This window comes from Spermophilus citellus, assembly GCF_964194105.1.
Source record: "Spermophilus citellus genome assembly, chromosome: X".
Lineage (NCBI taxonomy): Eukaryota > Metazoa > Chordata > Mammalia > Rodentia > Sciuridae > Spermophilus > Spermophilus citellus.
Genome location: NC_138190.1, coordinates 67,964,951 through 67,981,205, shown reverse-complemented (window position 1 = coordinate 67,981,205; position 16,255 = coordinate 67,964,951). Strand labels below are relative to the sequence as shown.

The 16,255-nt window shown below is 34.1% G+C and overlaps 1 protein-coding gene across 2 annotated transcripts in view; it reads right to left on the bottom strand.

The window, feature by feature from the left end:
- PHKA1 (phosphorylase kinase regulatory subunit alpha 1) overlaps nt 1-16,255 on the bottom strand; it is a 115,775-nt gene that overhangs the window by 83,686 nt on the left and 15,834 nt on the right. For both annotated transcript variants that reach the window (XM_081278186.1, XM_081278187.1), the window contains exons 5-6: nt 9,279-9,361; nt 2,999-3,079 (exon numbers count right to left, since the gene is read on the bottom strand). In XM_081278186.1, the coding sequence (XP_081134312.1) occupies nt 2,999-3,079; nt 9,279-9,361 (164 nt within the window). The remainder of the gene's footprint in view (nt 1-2,998; nt 3,080-9,278; nt 9,362-16,255) is intronic.

Sequence of the window (16,255 nt, the reverse complement as noted above, 5' to 3'; positions counted from 1 at the left end):
GGAAAATAGCAAATTCATAGCAGAGGTTTCTGGCAAAAGCCAACTTAATTAAGTGATTAAAGATAACCTTAACAGTAATGGGACAAACTTACATTATGCACTCCTTGATGATACAGAATCACCTCTGTGGTATTCTTGCCAAAAACATAACTTGAATCTAATCATAAGGGAATAGCACACCAAATCAAATTAAGGGACATTCTATAAATAACTGATCTGAGGCTGGGTAATCAAGTGAGGGGAAGCTCAGTGGTACAGTACGTGCTTAGCATGTTTAAGATCCTGGATTCTATTTCCAGGATCAAACTAGGCCAAACAAAACAAACAAACAAAAAAACCAGCCTGTATTCTTCAAAACTGCCAGGGTCATGAAAGATAAGTAAAGACTGAAGTAGTGTTCCAGATTGAAGGAGCCTAAAGAGACATTATAACTAAATGTAATATGTTATTCTAGATTGGATCCTATATCACAAAGATTTTTTTGCCATAAATGCCATTATTGAGACAATGAACAAAATTTGGTTGAGATATGAGAATTGGATGGTAGGATAACGCCAATGTTCATTTCCTGATTTTAATGATTGTATTATAGTTATGGAAGAGTCTTTGAGGAAATTCACAACGAAGTAGTTGAGGAGTAGTGGGGCTTCATTTCTGTAGTGTACTCTCAACTGGTTCAGAAAAAAAATTGTGTGTGTGTGTGAACGTGCGCTTAAACAGCTAGAGAAAAATGTAAAGTAAATGTCACCAAGTGAGAAACTCAGATGAAAAATGTATGAGAATTATTTGTACCATTCTTACAATGTTCTCCAGTCTGAAATTATTTCAAAATAGAAAAAAAAATAGTTTCAGTGTTAAAACTTTTTGGGTCCAATATACAAAAATAAAGGTTTGAAGAAAATTGTCATATATGGCATATAATGTCATATACCTTTCATATATTGATGGGAAAAAGGAAACTAGTAAAAAAATTTTGGAGGGCAATTTTAAAGTATATATCCCTTAACTCAGTGTTTCCACTTTTAAAAAAATCTATTCTATAAAAAATATTTGTGCAAGTTCATCAAGATATATGTATAAGAATACTAATTAAACATTATTTGAAATAGTAAAAAATGAACATAATTTAATTAATAGCGTTATTATTAAATGCTATACAACAACTGAAAAGACCAAATTAATCTTAAAAGAAATGACACAATAGCATGTTTAGTTATGCTCTTCAGTGACACGAGATTTACTGAATGAAAAAATCAGGTTACAAATAAGTAGGTGTAGTATGACCTCATTTTAAAATATAAATTTAATATCCATACTATTTTTTCATTTTAAAATACATTTAAAAAAAGAGCTTACCCAGTAGATAAATATTTATAAATACAAAGTTCCACATATATTTATTAACTCTACTGCATCAATTATATAATTCAAATTTTCTATGATCTCAGTTTTGGTTTATTGCATGTATCATAGCCTGACAATATTTTTTTGTTCAATTACTACATTATAACTATTTCTGTTAGCCTTATATATCTAATATATTTACTGTGTACTAATTGAAACTACATTTCAGATTAGACTTTCTTATTATAGGTTGTGACTCTTAAAAGTCTATCATGGCTGGGCATGGTGGTGCATGCCTATAATCCAGCAGCTGTAGAGGCTGAGGTAGGAGGATCATGAGTTCAAAGCCAGCCTTAGCAATTTAGCAAGGCACTTAGCAATTCAGTGAGACCCTGTCTCCAAGTAAAATATAAAAAAAGGTTGGGGGTATAGCTCAGTGATTAAGCACCCCTGAGTTCAATCCTTGGTACCAAAAAAAAAGTTTATCATGATCCTCTTTGTGTTCTTTATCCAATGTAATACTTTTTCTTTGAAGTCTATTTCATTTGATATTCATATAGAGTCATGCCTGCACTTTTTTCTTTCTTTCCTTCTTTTTTTTTTTTTTGTGCTGGTGATTGAGCCAAATGGTGCTTTTTCAACTATTCTATATCCCCAGCTCTTTTTTTTTTTTTGAGATGGGGTTCTCACTAAGTTGCTTATGATCTTGATAAATTGCTGAGGCTGGCCTCAAAGTTATGATCCTCCTGCCTCAGCCTCCTGAGTCATTGGGATTACAGGCATGCACCATTATGCCCAGCTCCACTGATATTTTTCATGTATTTCAGACTTTGCTTATCCTTTTGTCTTTAATCTTCTGTATCACCTTTGTTATTTAGCCAATATATATTGAATTTCTTTTTTTCTTTTTTAAAATCAATCTGTTGGGGCTGGGGTTATGGCTCAGGGGTAGAGAACTTAACTAGTATGGGTCAAGCACTGGGTTTGATCCTCAGCATGGCATTAAAAATAAATAAATAAATAAATAAATGTATTGTGTCCATCTACAACTAATATATATATATATATATATTTAATTCAAAAAATCAATCTGTGTCTTTGCCTTTTAGTAGAAAAATCATATTATACATATTTATCATGATGGATATATTAAATCCTATTCCTGCTATACTATTTTATGCAGTCTTACTGTTTTCAGAGAAAATAAAAGCTGATAGGATGAAAAGATAGAGCTAAGCAGAAAGTGGTGGTGGTGGTGATGATGATGATGATGATATGGGGGACAGAGGAGAGTAAGGGAATGGAGGATTGAGAGATGGTTCTCTGATATCAAACTTGGTCAACTGCTCCATGGAAGAACAAAAAGTTTTCTTTGTTTTTGTAATGGTAGAGATAATGGGTTTAAAGTATTTTGAAATCCTTGTGAGACATTTAAGTACAGGCATACCAGAAAAGCAGTTGGCTATCAAATCTGGAGCTTGTAAAAGTTTTTATCTACATACCCATAGTTCCATGGGAGAATCTGAATTTTGTCTGTGGTTTAAAAGAATAATTAATCTGATGATGGTCCACATGCTCATTAATTTTTTTCTATGGCAAAGGTACACCAGACTTCCTTACCCCATACTTTGTATAAACAAGAAAGCAAAATTACCTTTGCCATTCCAACTGAACTGGCATTCAGTTCTGAGATCCCTTGGTTGGTCTTGTCTCCACGTTCCCATATCCCGAAGTCCTGGCATAACAATAATCAATACACCATTAGCAAGTCATAACTACTAAACACTAACTAGATGCACAATCCTTGAATAAAAAAACATTGATAGTAACTAATCTGCCATACATATACATAACCACAATGCCAATTAGTTGGTGGCTCTGGTAGCTACTTTCCCTATAGCTTTAAATTCTACTGAAGCCTACAAAAAGTTGGAAGACTTCATAACAGTTAATCAGAAGGGCTAAGAACTATAACTCAGTCCTTCTGCAGACATGCTTCTCAAAAATTTTCACCACAGCAGGTACCCAGAGGATCTAGGAGTTGGAGCCCAGTACTTTATCTTAAATATCCAATTTAATTTTACCCTCTTTGGGCACTGATAATGTACCACACACTAACTGATGCATGTTATATATTATTCTTCCTTAATCCTTACATTTTATAGATGATGAAACTGAGATGAAAAGAGAGATTAAGTGACTCACTCTAGTTCACAGAGCTAATAAGTGACAGAACCAGGATTAATGTCTAAGTTGTCTTACTCAAAGCCTATTCTTAATAATAGTTCTATATATGTCCCCTTGATAATATAAATAATATTCAAAATCACCTTTTAAACGCTTACTTTGAAATAACTTCAGACTTATAGAAGTTGCAAAAATAGTACAGTGAGTTCCCATGTGACTTTCACTTGTCTTTTTCCAATTTTAATATCTAACATAAATATAGTACAATTGTTAAAGTCAAGAAATTAACATCAGTACAATACTATTAACCAAATTGTGTATTTTATTTGGATTTCATTAGTTTCTCACTAATAGCCTTTCTGACATTCCATAATCTAATCCAGAATTCCATGTCACATTTGTAATGTCTCCTCAGTTTCTTCCAATCAATGATGGTTCCTGTAGTCTTGTCTTTCATGACCTTGACACTTTTTGAAGATTAGTGATCATATATTTTATAGATTTTTCCAAATTTGGATTTTCATGATGTTTACTCATAACTAGACTGAGGTTATGCATTTTTGGCAGGAATATGTATTGCAGCTATTATGCTGTGTCCTTCTCAGTACATTATATCAGAGGTATAAGACGCTGGATATATTATTACTGGTGAATGTTAACCTTCACTTTGTTAAGGTACTATCTGCTGAGTTTCTGCATTCTTCTGTTACTATTTTCCCTTTTGTAATTAATACATTGTCTTGAGAAACACACTTTGAGAACACACAAAGATCCTATTTCTCCTCAAACATCCACCCACTAATTCATTATCCATTGGTGGATCTTGCCTACAACAATTATTACAGTGATGTTTTAGTGGAGATTTTCTAGTTTCTTCATTACTTCTATAATCATTAATTGCATTTCTCTACTGAAGAGCTGTCCCTTCTCCCTCATTTATTTATTTAGTCAGTTTTTTATATTGGTATGAGTTTCAGGATAGTTAGATTTTTCCTTGACTTAAAATTCTATTACTATTTTGTTACCCAGATTGTTAACTGTTCAAGGTTAGGTCATCAGGTGTTTTTTCAGGTTGACTCCTGTGGTTTTTTTTTCATTTTACTTATTAATGATTTTTTCCTGTGCCTTTTTGATATGCCCTATTCTTTTTTTGAACACTTCTTTACTTTTTGGCATTATAAGGTGCTCATCTTGTATTTTAATTAATCCCAGCCCTGGAATCAATTTCTCTACAAAGGAGCCCTTGTTTATTTCATTAGAAAATTATAGAATCCAAGGCCTGGGCACTGGGTGTATTCATTGTCACAGGGATGTCATGACAGAACTTAGAATAAGATGTATACACACATGTATGTGCTTGTATATGCATACATACATGCACACGCATGCTCCCCCACATCTCTCCTTATTTCTATATTCACCTTTAAATGCTTTTATTTCTTCCTTATTTTCTGGTATTGGGGAATGAACCCAGGGACTCTTTACCACTGAGCCACATCTCCAGCCTTTTTTTTTTTCCAATTTTGAACAGGGTCTCATTAAATTGCTGGGGCCTTGCTAAGTTGCTGAGGCTGGCCTCAAACATGTGGTCTTCTTGTCTCAGCCTCCCAAGTCATGGGGATTAAAGGTGTGCATCACTGCACCTGGCCTTTTTCTAATGTCAAATCTCTGAGTTAAAGTGATGTTTTAGGAATGTAAGTCCTATTTTACCCATGGCTTGCTAACCTGCCCCCAAACTCAGATCTGCCCTAGTTTGTATAGCAAAGATTAAAATATAAGAAGACACAAATATCATTAAGTCTACCATTACAACTAAACCCCTGGATGCAACAGAGAGGCCAAAGAATCCTGACTTCTACCACAGCAAGCCTGTGGTCTCAGAAGGCATAGTGATCAATTGACAAATAATGTCTACTTACATAAAAAAGTCTAACATTTAGACTTGTGTTTCTGGAAAATATGGAGAAAGGGATTCCAGATTCACCCTCCTGCCAGAAACAACTTTTAAAAAAACTGTACAATTTATCATACAGTGGTTTTCCCTTCCTTCCTTCCTTTTTCCCCTTTTCTTTCTTCTTTTTTTCTTTTTTTTTTTTTTGTGGTTCTAGGAATTGAACCTAGGAGCTCATTCATGCAGTGCAAGCACTCTAGCACTGAGCCATATTCCAAGCCCAAGACAGTGATTTTCAATATAATGAAGTTTCTGCAATGAAGGGCTGTGATTCCTGAGAGGTAGCAACAAACAGGACAAGTCCTATGATTGCTCCAGACTACTGTTTGTAAGCATTCCCTGACTATAGTACAGAAAGGCCAAAGAATAAAAAACAAGCAGAGTTTGGCAGATTCCCTAAGTTGAGTAAATGGAGCTCAGAGTACAAAGAGACCAAGGTATATATAATTTTCAGGACAGTATTGGAGAAGAGAGACGGAGGGAGAGAGGGAGGGAGGGAGGGAGGGAGGGAGGGAGAGAGAGAGAGAGAGAATATGAACCTCAGAATTCTGCAGAGGTCCCTTCTCTCTAATATTCATCAGAAAAATGGCCGATGTATGTATGCAAGAAAACTACTTGAGGCTGGGGGAAGAATTGCCCAAAAGAATTAAGAGGGAAGAATACCTGGTGCTCAAACAGGATCAGAAATGGTGCTTGTTCCAACCATTTTGTGGGGGTAATGGCTAGAATATTCAAGGGTCTAGGTTAACTAGTGGGGAATAATTAGCCTTAGACTAAACATGATTCTTGACCCACATAACACCTTTAAAGAAATAAAGGATCAAGGCTGGGGTTGTGGCTCAGTGGTAGAATGTGAGCCTAGCATGCATGAGGCACTGGGTTTGATCCTCAGCACCATATAAAAATAAAATAAATGTATTGTGTCCACCTACAACTAAAATTTTATAAAAAAGAAATAAAGGATCAAACTATTTCCAACTAACTTAAGTAGATCTTAAAACAAAAATCAAGACTATGTATGGAAGAACAAAAACATTCAGGATGCAGCAAGGTAAGATATATGATATCTGGCATCCAGTAAAAAATTATTAGGCAAGCAAAGAAGCAGGAAAATACAACCAATTAATGAGAGAAATGTCATCAACTAAAAACAACTTGGAACTGACAGACTTTAGAATTCTTAGACAAAGACATTAAAATATTTAGTATAATCATATTCCATGAGTTTAAAGAGTTAAGTGGACATGTGGAAGATACAAAAAGGACCAAAATGAACTTCTAGAAATGAAACATTTTTTTTTAGTACCAGGGATTTAACCCACAGGCACTTAAACACTAAGCCACATTCCCAATCCTGTTTTAAAATTTTTTAAGTTGTCAATGGATCTTTTGTTTTATTTATTTATCCGTGGTGCTAAGGATCAAACCCAGGGCCTCACACAGGCCAGGCAAGTGCTCTACCACTGAGCCACAACTCCAGCCCTCCCCAGCCTTTTTAAAATATTTTACTTAGAGACAGGGTCTCGCTGAGTTGCTTAGGGCGTTGCTATGTTGCTGAGGCTGGCTCTGAACTCCTAATCCTCCTGCCTCAGCCTCCCCAGCTGTTGCGGTTATGGGCATACACCCTGTGCCTGGCTAGAAATGAAACTTTTTAAGATGAAAAATACACTGGATAGAATTCATGACAAATTAGACATTGTGAATGAAAAGATTAGTGAAGTTGAGACACAGCAATAGAAACTATCCAAAATGAGAAACAGAAAGCAAAAAAATAATTTAAAAAATAAACAGTGTATCAGTGAGCTGTGGATCAACATCATGTGGTCCAATACATATGTAACTGGAGTCCCTATAAATAGGGGGCAAAAAAAAGTATACAAAGAAGTATTTGCTGAAAATTATATATCCACAGATTCATGAAGGTAAACTAAGCACAAGAAACATAAAGAAAACTAAAGCAAGGAACACTATAATCAGAATGCTTAATGTCAGTAATAAGAAGGAACTCTATTTTTTAGATCTTTTTTACCGGATCATTATAATTATATATTATTATATATTCATACATGAAGAAGAAACTCTTAAAAAGCAGCAGAGGTATAGGAAGGCTCATTATGTAGTGAGCACAAAAGACAAGGATAACAAAGTCCTCATGAGAAACAATACAAATAAGAAGATAAAGAAGCAAATTTTTTCAGTGCTGAAAGACAAAAACACTGTCAACAGAAAATTCTATATCTAGTAACAATATCTGTCAAAAGTAAAGGTAAAATTAAAGGCATATAAAAGCTGAAATAATTCATCACCATCAGACCCAAGAAATGTTAAAGGAAATTCTTTAGGCAAAAGGAATAGTACCAGTTTGAAATTTGAATGTACATGAAGGAATAAAGAGCACCAGAAATTATAAACACTTTCATTTTTAATTAAATTTCTTAGAAGGATAATGGAACAGTTAACAAAAATTTTTAAAAATTATGTGGTGGCAGAGCACTTGCCTAGCATGTATGAGGCCCTGGGTTCTATCCCCAGCTCCACTAAAGAAAAAAATGTGTTGGCCACAAAGGAGGAGGGTGGTTAGTAAGAAACTGAAAGAGCAAAGGGGAGGTCAGAAAATGACTGGCAGTGTCTTTAGCATGGTCCTACAGCAATTACACTTATGCATTCTTCAAATACTAATAACTTTATATATCCTTTTTGAGGTATTATTGCTATACAAAAAAACTACACACTTAAACTGTAAAATTTGGTTTTATCCTACGTTTAAATGTCTGAAACTGTCATCATAAAAATGATCATTTGCAAAATCCCCAGTCTCTTTAAAAAATTTTTGTTGTTATTGTTGTAGATGCACACAATGACCTTAATTTATTCATTTTTTATGTGGTGCTGAAGATTGAACCCAGTGCCTCACACGTGCTAGGCAAGTGCTCTACCACTGGGCCACAAGCCCATCCCTCTCCCAGGCTCTTCATACCCACTGTAATTCATCTCTCCCTCTGCCCTTGCTTTCTATCACTATACATATCTGCTTTCTATCACTATAGATTTCCAGAATTTTGTATTAGTGTAATCATAGAGTATATAAATTTGTGTCTAACTTCTTTCACTAAGCATAATTTTATTAAGATTCATTCATATTGTTCATGAATGTCATAGTTCATTCCTTTTTATTGCTGAACAATATTCCATTTTATGGGTAAACTGCAATTTGTTTACCTATTTATCTGTTGATGGTCATTTACATTATTTCCAGTTTGGGAGATTATAAATAAAGCTTCAATAAACAATAACAAGAACAACAAACTGTTTATTCAAAGGAGGAAAAAACCCCACATTCCTGTATAGTGTCTAATGTAACATTTTATACAGAGAGTATGTTATATATAATGAATTAATATGAAGTAACCTCATATGGTAGGTGTAAGGAAAAAAACCTTTTTGTATGCTAAATTAATACCTACAGATAACATTAAACACATGAGCAAATTTTATTTCTACATAGCTAACGGGTTCATCATTCTCCCTAGACATCTTGCTCCCATTTATGACTTTAAACCATTAAAATAAGATCATAATTTAGCCCCAGATTTACCAACACATGCTATAAGATATCAGAAAGTTTGAGATTATAGTATCTGAACCCTCTGGAAAGAGAATGAATACAATTTCTGCCAGAAGTCTTTTTAGATTAGTTCACTATGAGGGACAGCATTAAGAGAAGGGATGGATTGTCTAGTATTTTAAAAACAAAACCATCATGTGTTTAAAACCCACTCCAAAATGAGCTACTTACAGCAGTTTTATATGCAGCTTCAATGTAAAACACAAGGTTCTGTATGAAATTGACTTCATCTAGGCTGTGGATTATATGAAGTCCTAAGAAAAAAAGAGAAAAATGATATATAGCCAGTCAATTAGCACTACAAGTTTGATAGGCAGCCATACAGGTGAAGTGCTCACTGCTCCCAGGTAATCCACTCTGGCTTAGGAAAAAATAGAAGACATTTTGATTTGTAACCATAAAAAAAGAAAAGATCACAAATCAATCCTAGGCTAGTCTCCAATTAAGTGAGATGTGAGTATATTTTAATAGGAAACAGGAAACATTTTAACTATTATTTATAGGTTTTTATAGAAACTCTGATTCCTGATACTTTAGGTATCTAATCTATAATGTACTTAAATATACAAAATGATAAAGACAATTATTTCAAAACAGAGTGTGAAGGAGTCTAAACACTAAGCAAAACATAAAGTGGATAAAATGATGATATTAAGAACTTCAAGCTGTATTTTGAGTAAAAATTACAGTTATTCTAAATGTAAGATACTCAAAGACAATTATAGATTAAATATGGAATGTTTGCATGAATAATTTTTATAGCAACCTTAACAGATGGGTACCTCTATTTTCTCCATTAAATTTAGAGTGATTAACTATTTCACATAACTAATAAATAGTGGAACAATGACTCAGTTGACTGTAGACTTCTGTTTCACTTTAGAGACTGAATTCCTAACCCAGATGCTATACTACCTCCTAATATGAAAAATATGATCCACTTTTTTTTGTCTAAAAAATCTTTTTCTCCCCCATTTCACCACCAAAACAGAACTAAAACTAAAAAAAAAAAAACTAGAAAGGTGTTTATAGTCATTTTCTTTGGTGTCAAGATTCAAAGTAGCCTTATTTTCTTCTTGTTTAGACATCTTTGTAATTTTATAGTATTCTATAATAAATAGGTACTACTTATATAATTTAAAAAGTTGTATATAAAAGCAAAGTCATTAAATAAGGTAGAAAATGGGAGGATATATTTCATAAAATTTTATAGAAAACTATCAAATCCTGAGTGCTAAAAATGTTTATATGTATAAAATAAACAATTAAATTTTAAATACATCATTTGTAACAAAAATATTACTGCATGCATATTGTCTAAAGCTCTATTTAGACTAAGAAAGTATGTCAGAATTGAAGAATAAGGATGCTTGTTTTTCCCTTTCTGGTCTTTAAATAAGCAGGAAGAAGATGTGAAAATTGTGTTAATTGTAGATGCTGAATGTTAAAGTTTCTCATATTTTCCTGATAGAAAAATATTCTATTTCAACAAGGATTTTATATCCACTTTTGTAGCAAAATTAGGTTGGTTCAGTGGAAATGATCATATCTACCAGCTGTGTCATGTTATACCAAGTTCAGAATTTGCAGTTTTCTGAGTAATGGGTGTATCTACAGTGAGTAGGTCTAGGGGAAAAATACATTTTTAAAAGTGCTTGGGAGCCAGGCATGGTGGTGCACACCTAAAACCCCAGTGACTTGGAAGGCTGGGGCAGGAGGATCACAAGTTCAAAGCCAGGCTCAGCAACATAGTGAGGCCCTAAGCAATTCAGTGAGACCCTGTCTCAAAATAACAAATAAATAAATAAATAAATAGGGCTGGGGATATGGCTCAGTGGTTAAGTGTCTCTGGGTTCAATTGCTCCTACCAAAACAAAACTAAAAAGGGTGGGGAGGAGGGAGCAGCTTGGGAATGGAAAAGAAAAAAAATTCTTCTAACATTCTTAGAAGCATGATGTAAAAAGGTTGTCAAATATTTCATTCTCCTTTCTCTTTTTTTCAGGTACTGCGAACTAAATCAAGAGCATTGTGCATAGTGGGCAAGAGCTATACCATTGAACTATATGTCCAGCCTTTTAACAAAAAATAAAAGATCAGTAGAGGAGAGGAAGTGGAACAGGGGGAGGGAGGAGGAAAAGGAAAGGGAAGTACTGGGGACTGAAGTGGAACAAATTATACTCCATGCTTGTATAATTATGTCAAAATGAACCCCAATAGTATGTATAACTATAAAACACTAATAAAACATTTCCTTTTTTGAGACAGGGTCTAGATGGCATCAAACTTTTTATCTTCTTGCCTCAGTCTCAGGAGTAGATGGGATTACAGGGGAAAATCCAAAATGTTCCACCAGAAAACTTCTAGAACTAATAAATGAATTCAGCAATGTAGCAGGATATAAAATCAACACCCATAAATCAAATGTATTTCTGTATATCAGTGACAAATCCTCAGAAAGGGAAATGAGGAAAACTACCCCATTTACAATAGCCTCAATAAAATAAAATAAAATACTTGGGAATCAATGAAAGAGGTGAAAGATCTATATATTGAAAACTACAGAACCCTAAAGAAAGAAATCAAAGAAGACCTTAGAAGATGGAAAGATCTATCTTGCTCTTGTATAGGCAGAATTTTTAAAATTTTTCTTTAGTTATACATGAACACAATATCTTTATTTTGTGAATTTATTTTTAATGTGGTGCTGAGGATCAAACCCAGTGACTTATATGTGGGAGGCAAGTGTTCTGCCACTGAGCCACAACCTCAGCCCCAGATAGGCAGAGTTAATATTATCAAAATGACCATACTACCAAAAACACTATACAGATTTAATGCAATGCCAATCAAAATCCCAATGGCATTCCTCAAAGAAATAGAAAAAGCAGTCATGAAATTCACCTGGAAAAATAAGAGACCCAGAATAGCTACAGCAATAGCAGGAAGAGTGACACAGGTGGTATCACTAAATTAGACCTTAAACTATATTGCAGAGCAATAGTAACAAAAACAGCATGGTATTGGCACCAAAACAGACTGGTAGACCAATGGTACAGATAGAAGACACAGAGACTAACCTACAAAATTACAATTATCTTATATTAGACAAAGGTACAAAAAACATATATTGGAGAAAAGATATCCTCTTCAACAAATGGTGCTGGGAAAACTGGAAATCCATATGCAACAAAATGAAATTAAAACCCTATCTCTCACTATGCACAAAATTCAACTAAAAGTGGATCAAGGACCTAGGAATAAAACTAGAGACCCTGTGTCTAATAGAAGAAAAAGTAGGCCCTAATCTCCATCATTTCAGATAAGGCCCCAACTTCCTTAATAGGACTCCTACAGTGCAAGAATTAAAATTAAGAATCAATAAATGGGATGGACTCAAACTAAAAAATTTCTTCTCAGCAAAAGAAACAATCTGTGAGGTGAATAGAGAGCATACTTCTTGGAAGCAAATTTTTACCCCTCACACATCAGATAGAGCACTAATCTCTAGGATATATAAAGAACTCAAAAAGCTAAACACCAAAAAAAAAAAACCAAATAACTCAATCAATAAATGGGCCAAGGACCTAAACAGACACCTCTCAGAAAATGATATACAATCAATCAACAAATATATGAAAAAAATGCTCATCATCTCTAGCGATTAGAGAAATGCAAATCAAAACTATTGTAAGATTTCATCTCACTCCAGTCAGAATGGCAACTATTATGAATACAAACAACAATGTATTGGTGAGGATGTGGGGGAAAAGGTACACTCATACACTACTGGTGGGACTGCAAATTGGTACAGCCAATATGGAAAGTAGTTTGGAGATTCCTTGGAAAACTGGGAATGGAACCACCATTTGACCCAGCTATTCCTCTCCTCGGTCTAGACCCAAAGGACTTAAAAACAGCATACTACAGGGACACAGCCACATCAATGTTTATAGCAGCACAATTCACAATAGCTAAACTGTGGAACCAACCTAGATGCCCTTCAGTAGAGGAATGGATAAAAAAAAAATGTGGTATATGTACACAATGGTATATTGCTCAGCAATAAAAGAGAATAAAATCATGGCATTTGCAAGTAAATGGATGAATCTGGAGAAGATAATGGTAAGTGAAGTTAGCCAATCCCAAAAAACAAATGCAGAATGTTCCCTCTGATATAAAGAGCCTGATTCATAGTGGGGTAGGGAGGGGGAACAAGGGAGGAATAGATGAACTCTAGATAGGGCAGAGGGGTGAGAGGGAAAAGGAGGGGTAAGGGGGTTAGAAATGATGGTGGAATGAGATGGACATCATTATCCAAAGTACATGTATAAAGACATGAATTAGTATGAATATACTTTGTATACAACTAGAGATATGAAAATTGTGCTTTATATATGTAATATGAATTATAATGCATTCCACTGTCATATATAAATTTAAAATATAAAATAAAATATTGAAAAAAAGAAAAAACAAAAAATTAAAATGGCAAAAAAAGATTTTGATCTTTGCCCTATTCTAAAAAATACAAAACAGAATATTCCTTTAGTTTAATTTTGCAGTTCTTTTATTATGAGTAAGATACTGAATCTTTTAGTATAAGTCATTCATATTTCTTTTCCAAAGAACTGTTTGGACATATCCTTCGTGGAATTCCACTGAATTACTGGTCCTTCTGGTTTATTGATATATACAGCTTAACACAGAACTACAGTTTCTATCCTTTTTTGTTTCTGTCACTGATATTTTAATGAATATTAAGGAAATTAATCTTTTTCCCATCATATATATTCCAAGTATCTTGTTTGAATTTTGATTTTTTTAGGTTGAGTACCACTTTATCTGAAATGCTTTGGACCAGAAGTGTTTCAGATTTCATATTTTGGAATATTTGCACATACATAATGAAATATCTCAGGGAAGGGACACAAGTTTGAACACAATATTCATTTGTTTCATATATGCCTTTCACATTTGTTTCATGTACCTTATATACAGAGCATGAATGTAATTTTATACAATATTTAGCAGCCTACATTTTGATTGCCACCTGTTTTTCACAGGAGGTTAAGTGTGAACTTTTCCATTTATTGCATTATGTTGACACTCAAAAAGTTCTGGATTTTGGAGCATATTAGATTTTGAATTTTTCATATTAGAAATGCTCACCCTGTAGTATATTTTCCTTCTCAGAAAATTTTATAAAATAATTTTATCCTATGAATATTTCTGGCAATTTTATGCTTTCACATTTTTTTATATAAACATTTTATCTACTAACAGATATTTTAAATCGGAGCTATATAACTTTAGAACTAAAAAGGACTATATGATTTAGTACCATCAAAATGTAAACTTCTTCTTCTTCTTCTTCTTCTTCTTCTGTCAAAATAGCAACCACAGTACAGGGTAGCTGCAGCAGTAAACATCTTTCTTGTAGCAATAATAACCTTACTTATTGAATAGAAGGATACAACAAAAAGAGAGACAGTGGCATTGGACATCAGCTTCACAGCTTCATCTTGTCATTTTTCATATACCAACATGATTGAACAGAGACTGTGAGAAGGCAAATGTGAAACAGGTCTCGATCATCTCTTAGTATCACAGCTAACTAATCACTCTACTGTATAAAGTCCACACATTTCTCCCATCTGTCCCTTTGCTCATGATATTCTCTGATTAAATAGCCTTTCCCTCCTTTCCACATCTTGAAACCCAACTGTATTTTTAAGCCTCGGTTCAACTGCTATTTCCTCTGTGATTCCATCATTGATTCCCTTCTTTTGTACTTTATAGAGCTGCATTTTTCTTGCTCTTAAGAACTTATTTTCTACTCTGTATTATAAATGTGTACCTGAATTTTAGGAAAAGAACCATATCTTAGCATTCTTAAACATATCTTACAAAGTACAGTGAACAGTATTAGAGTACTGAACTGCAGATGTTCAAAATATGTTAAACAATTTTGTTAACCAAGGAAGAAATCCAATCTCTTGAAACAAGACGCTAAGCACAGGCCCTCTGGATCCTATCTCTTCTGTAGATCTAAGGCACAACTTATTGAATCCAGAGTGCAGAGGTGAGTACACATGAACTGAGGTAGGCTGGATTGGGCCAAGGCAACTATGCTACATAAAGCATTCTAAAGCATGTGGGGCTCCAAGAACAGAGTTTGTTCTATGGATTAAACTTAAATCTACTCAATTTATAGATTGACCTGCATTTACCTAACATTAAGCCTCTCTCTCCTTCATTTTTTCCAGTACTGGGGATTAGACCCAGGGCCTCTTGCATGTTAAGCAAAAGCTCAATCACTGAGCTATATTCCCAGTCCTTTTTTATTTTGAGACATTTTCACTAAATTGCCCAGGCTGGTTTCCAACTTGAGATCCTCCTGACTTGGCCTTCTAAGTAGCTGGGATTACAGTTGTGCACTATTGTGCCTAGTTTCTCCTTTATTTTTTAAAAACAGCTTGAGGCCGGGTGCAGTGGTGCATGCCTGTAATCCCAGTGACTCTGGAGGCTCATTCAAGAGAATCATAAGTTCAAAGCCAGCCTCAGCAATTTAGAGAGGCTCTAAGTAACTTAGTGAGACTTTGTCTCAAAATAAAAACAAAAAGGGCTGGGGATGTAACTCAGTGGTAAAGCACCCCTGGGTTCAATCCATGGTACAAAAAAAAAAAAAAAAAAAAAAAAAAAACCACCACTACAACCAAACCAAACCAAACCAAACAGAAATTCAGCTTAAGAAATAATTCAAATACCATGTAACTTACCCATTCTAAGTATATATAATTTAATGAATTTTCTTGTATGCACAGTTGTGCAAACCATCAGCACGATTAATTTTAGAACATTTTCATCACCCGCAAAAGAAACCCTGTACCCCTTAGTAGTTTTTCCCCATTTACTTTCAATACTTGCCTCATAGCCTAAGTAGTCACTAATTTACTTTCTGTCTCTATAGATTTTCGTCATTGAACACTTACGTAAATGAAAACATGTAATCGGTGGCCTTTTTGTCTGGGTTCTTTCATTGAGCAAAACATTTTCAAGGTTTATCTGTTTTGGCATGTATCAGTATTTTATTTTGTATTGCTAAAACATTCTGCTGTGTAGATGAATCACATTTTATTTATCCAATC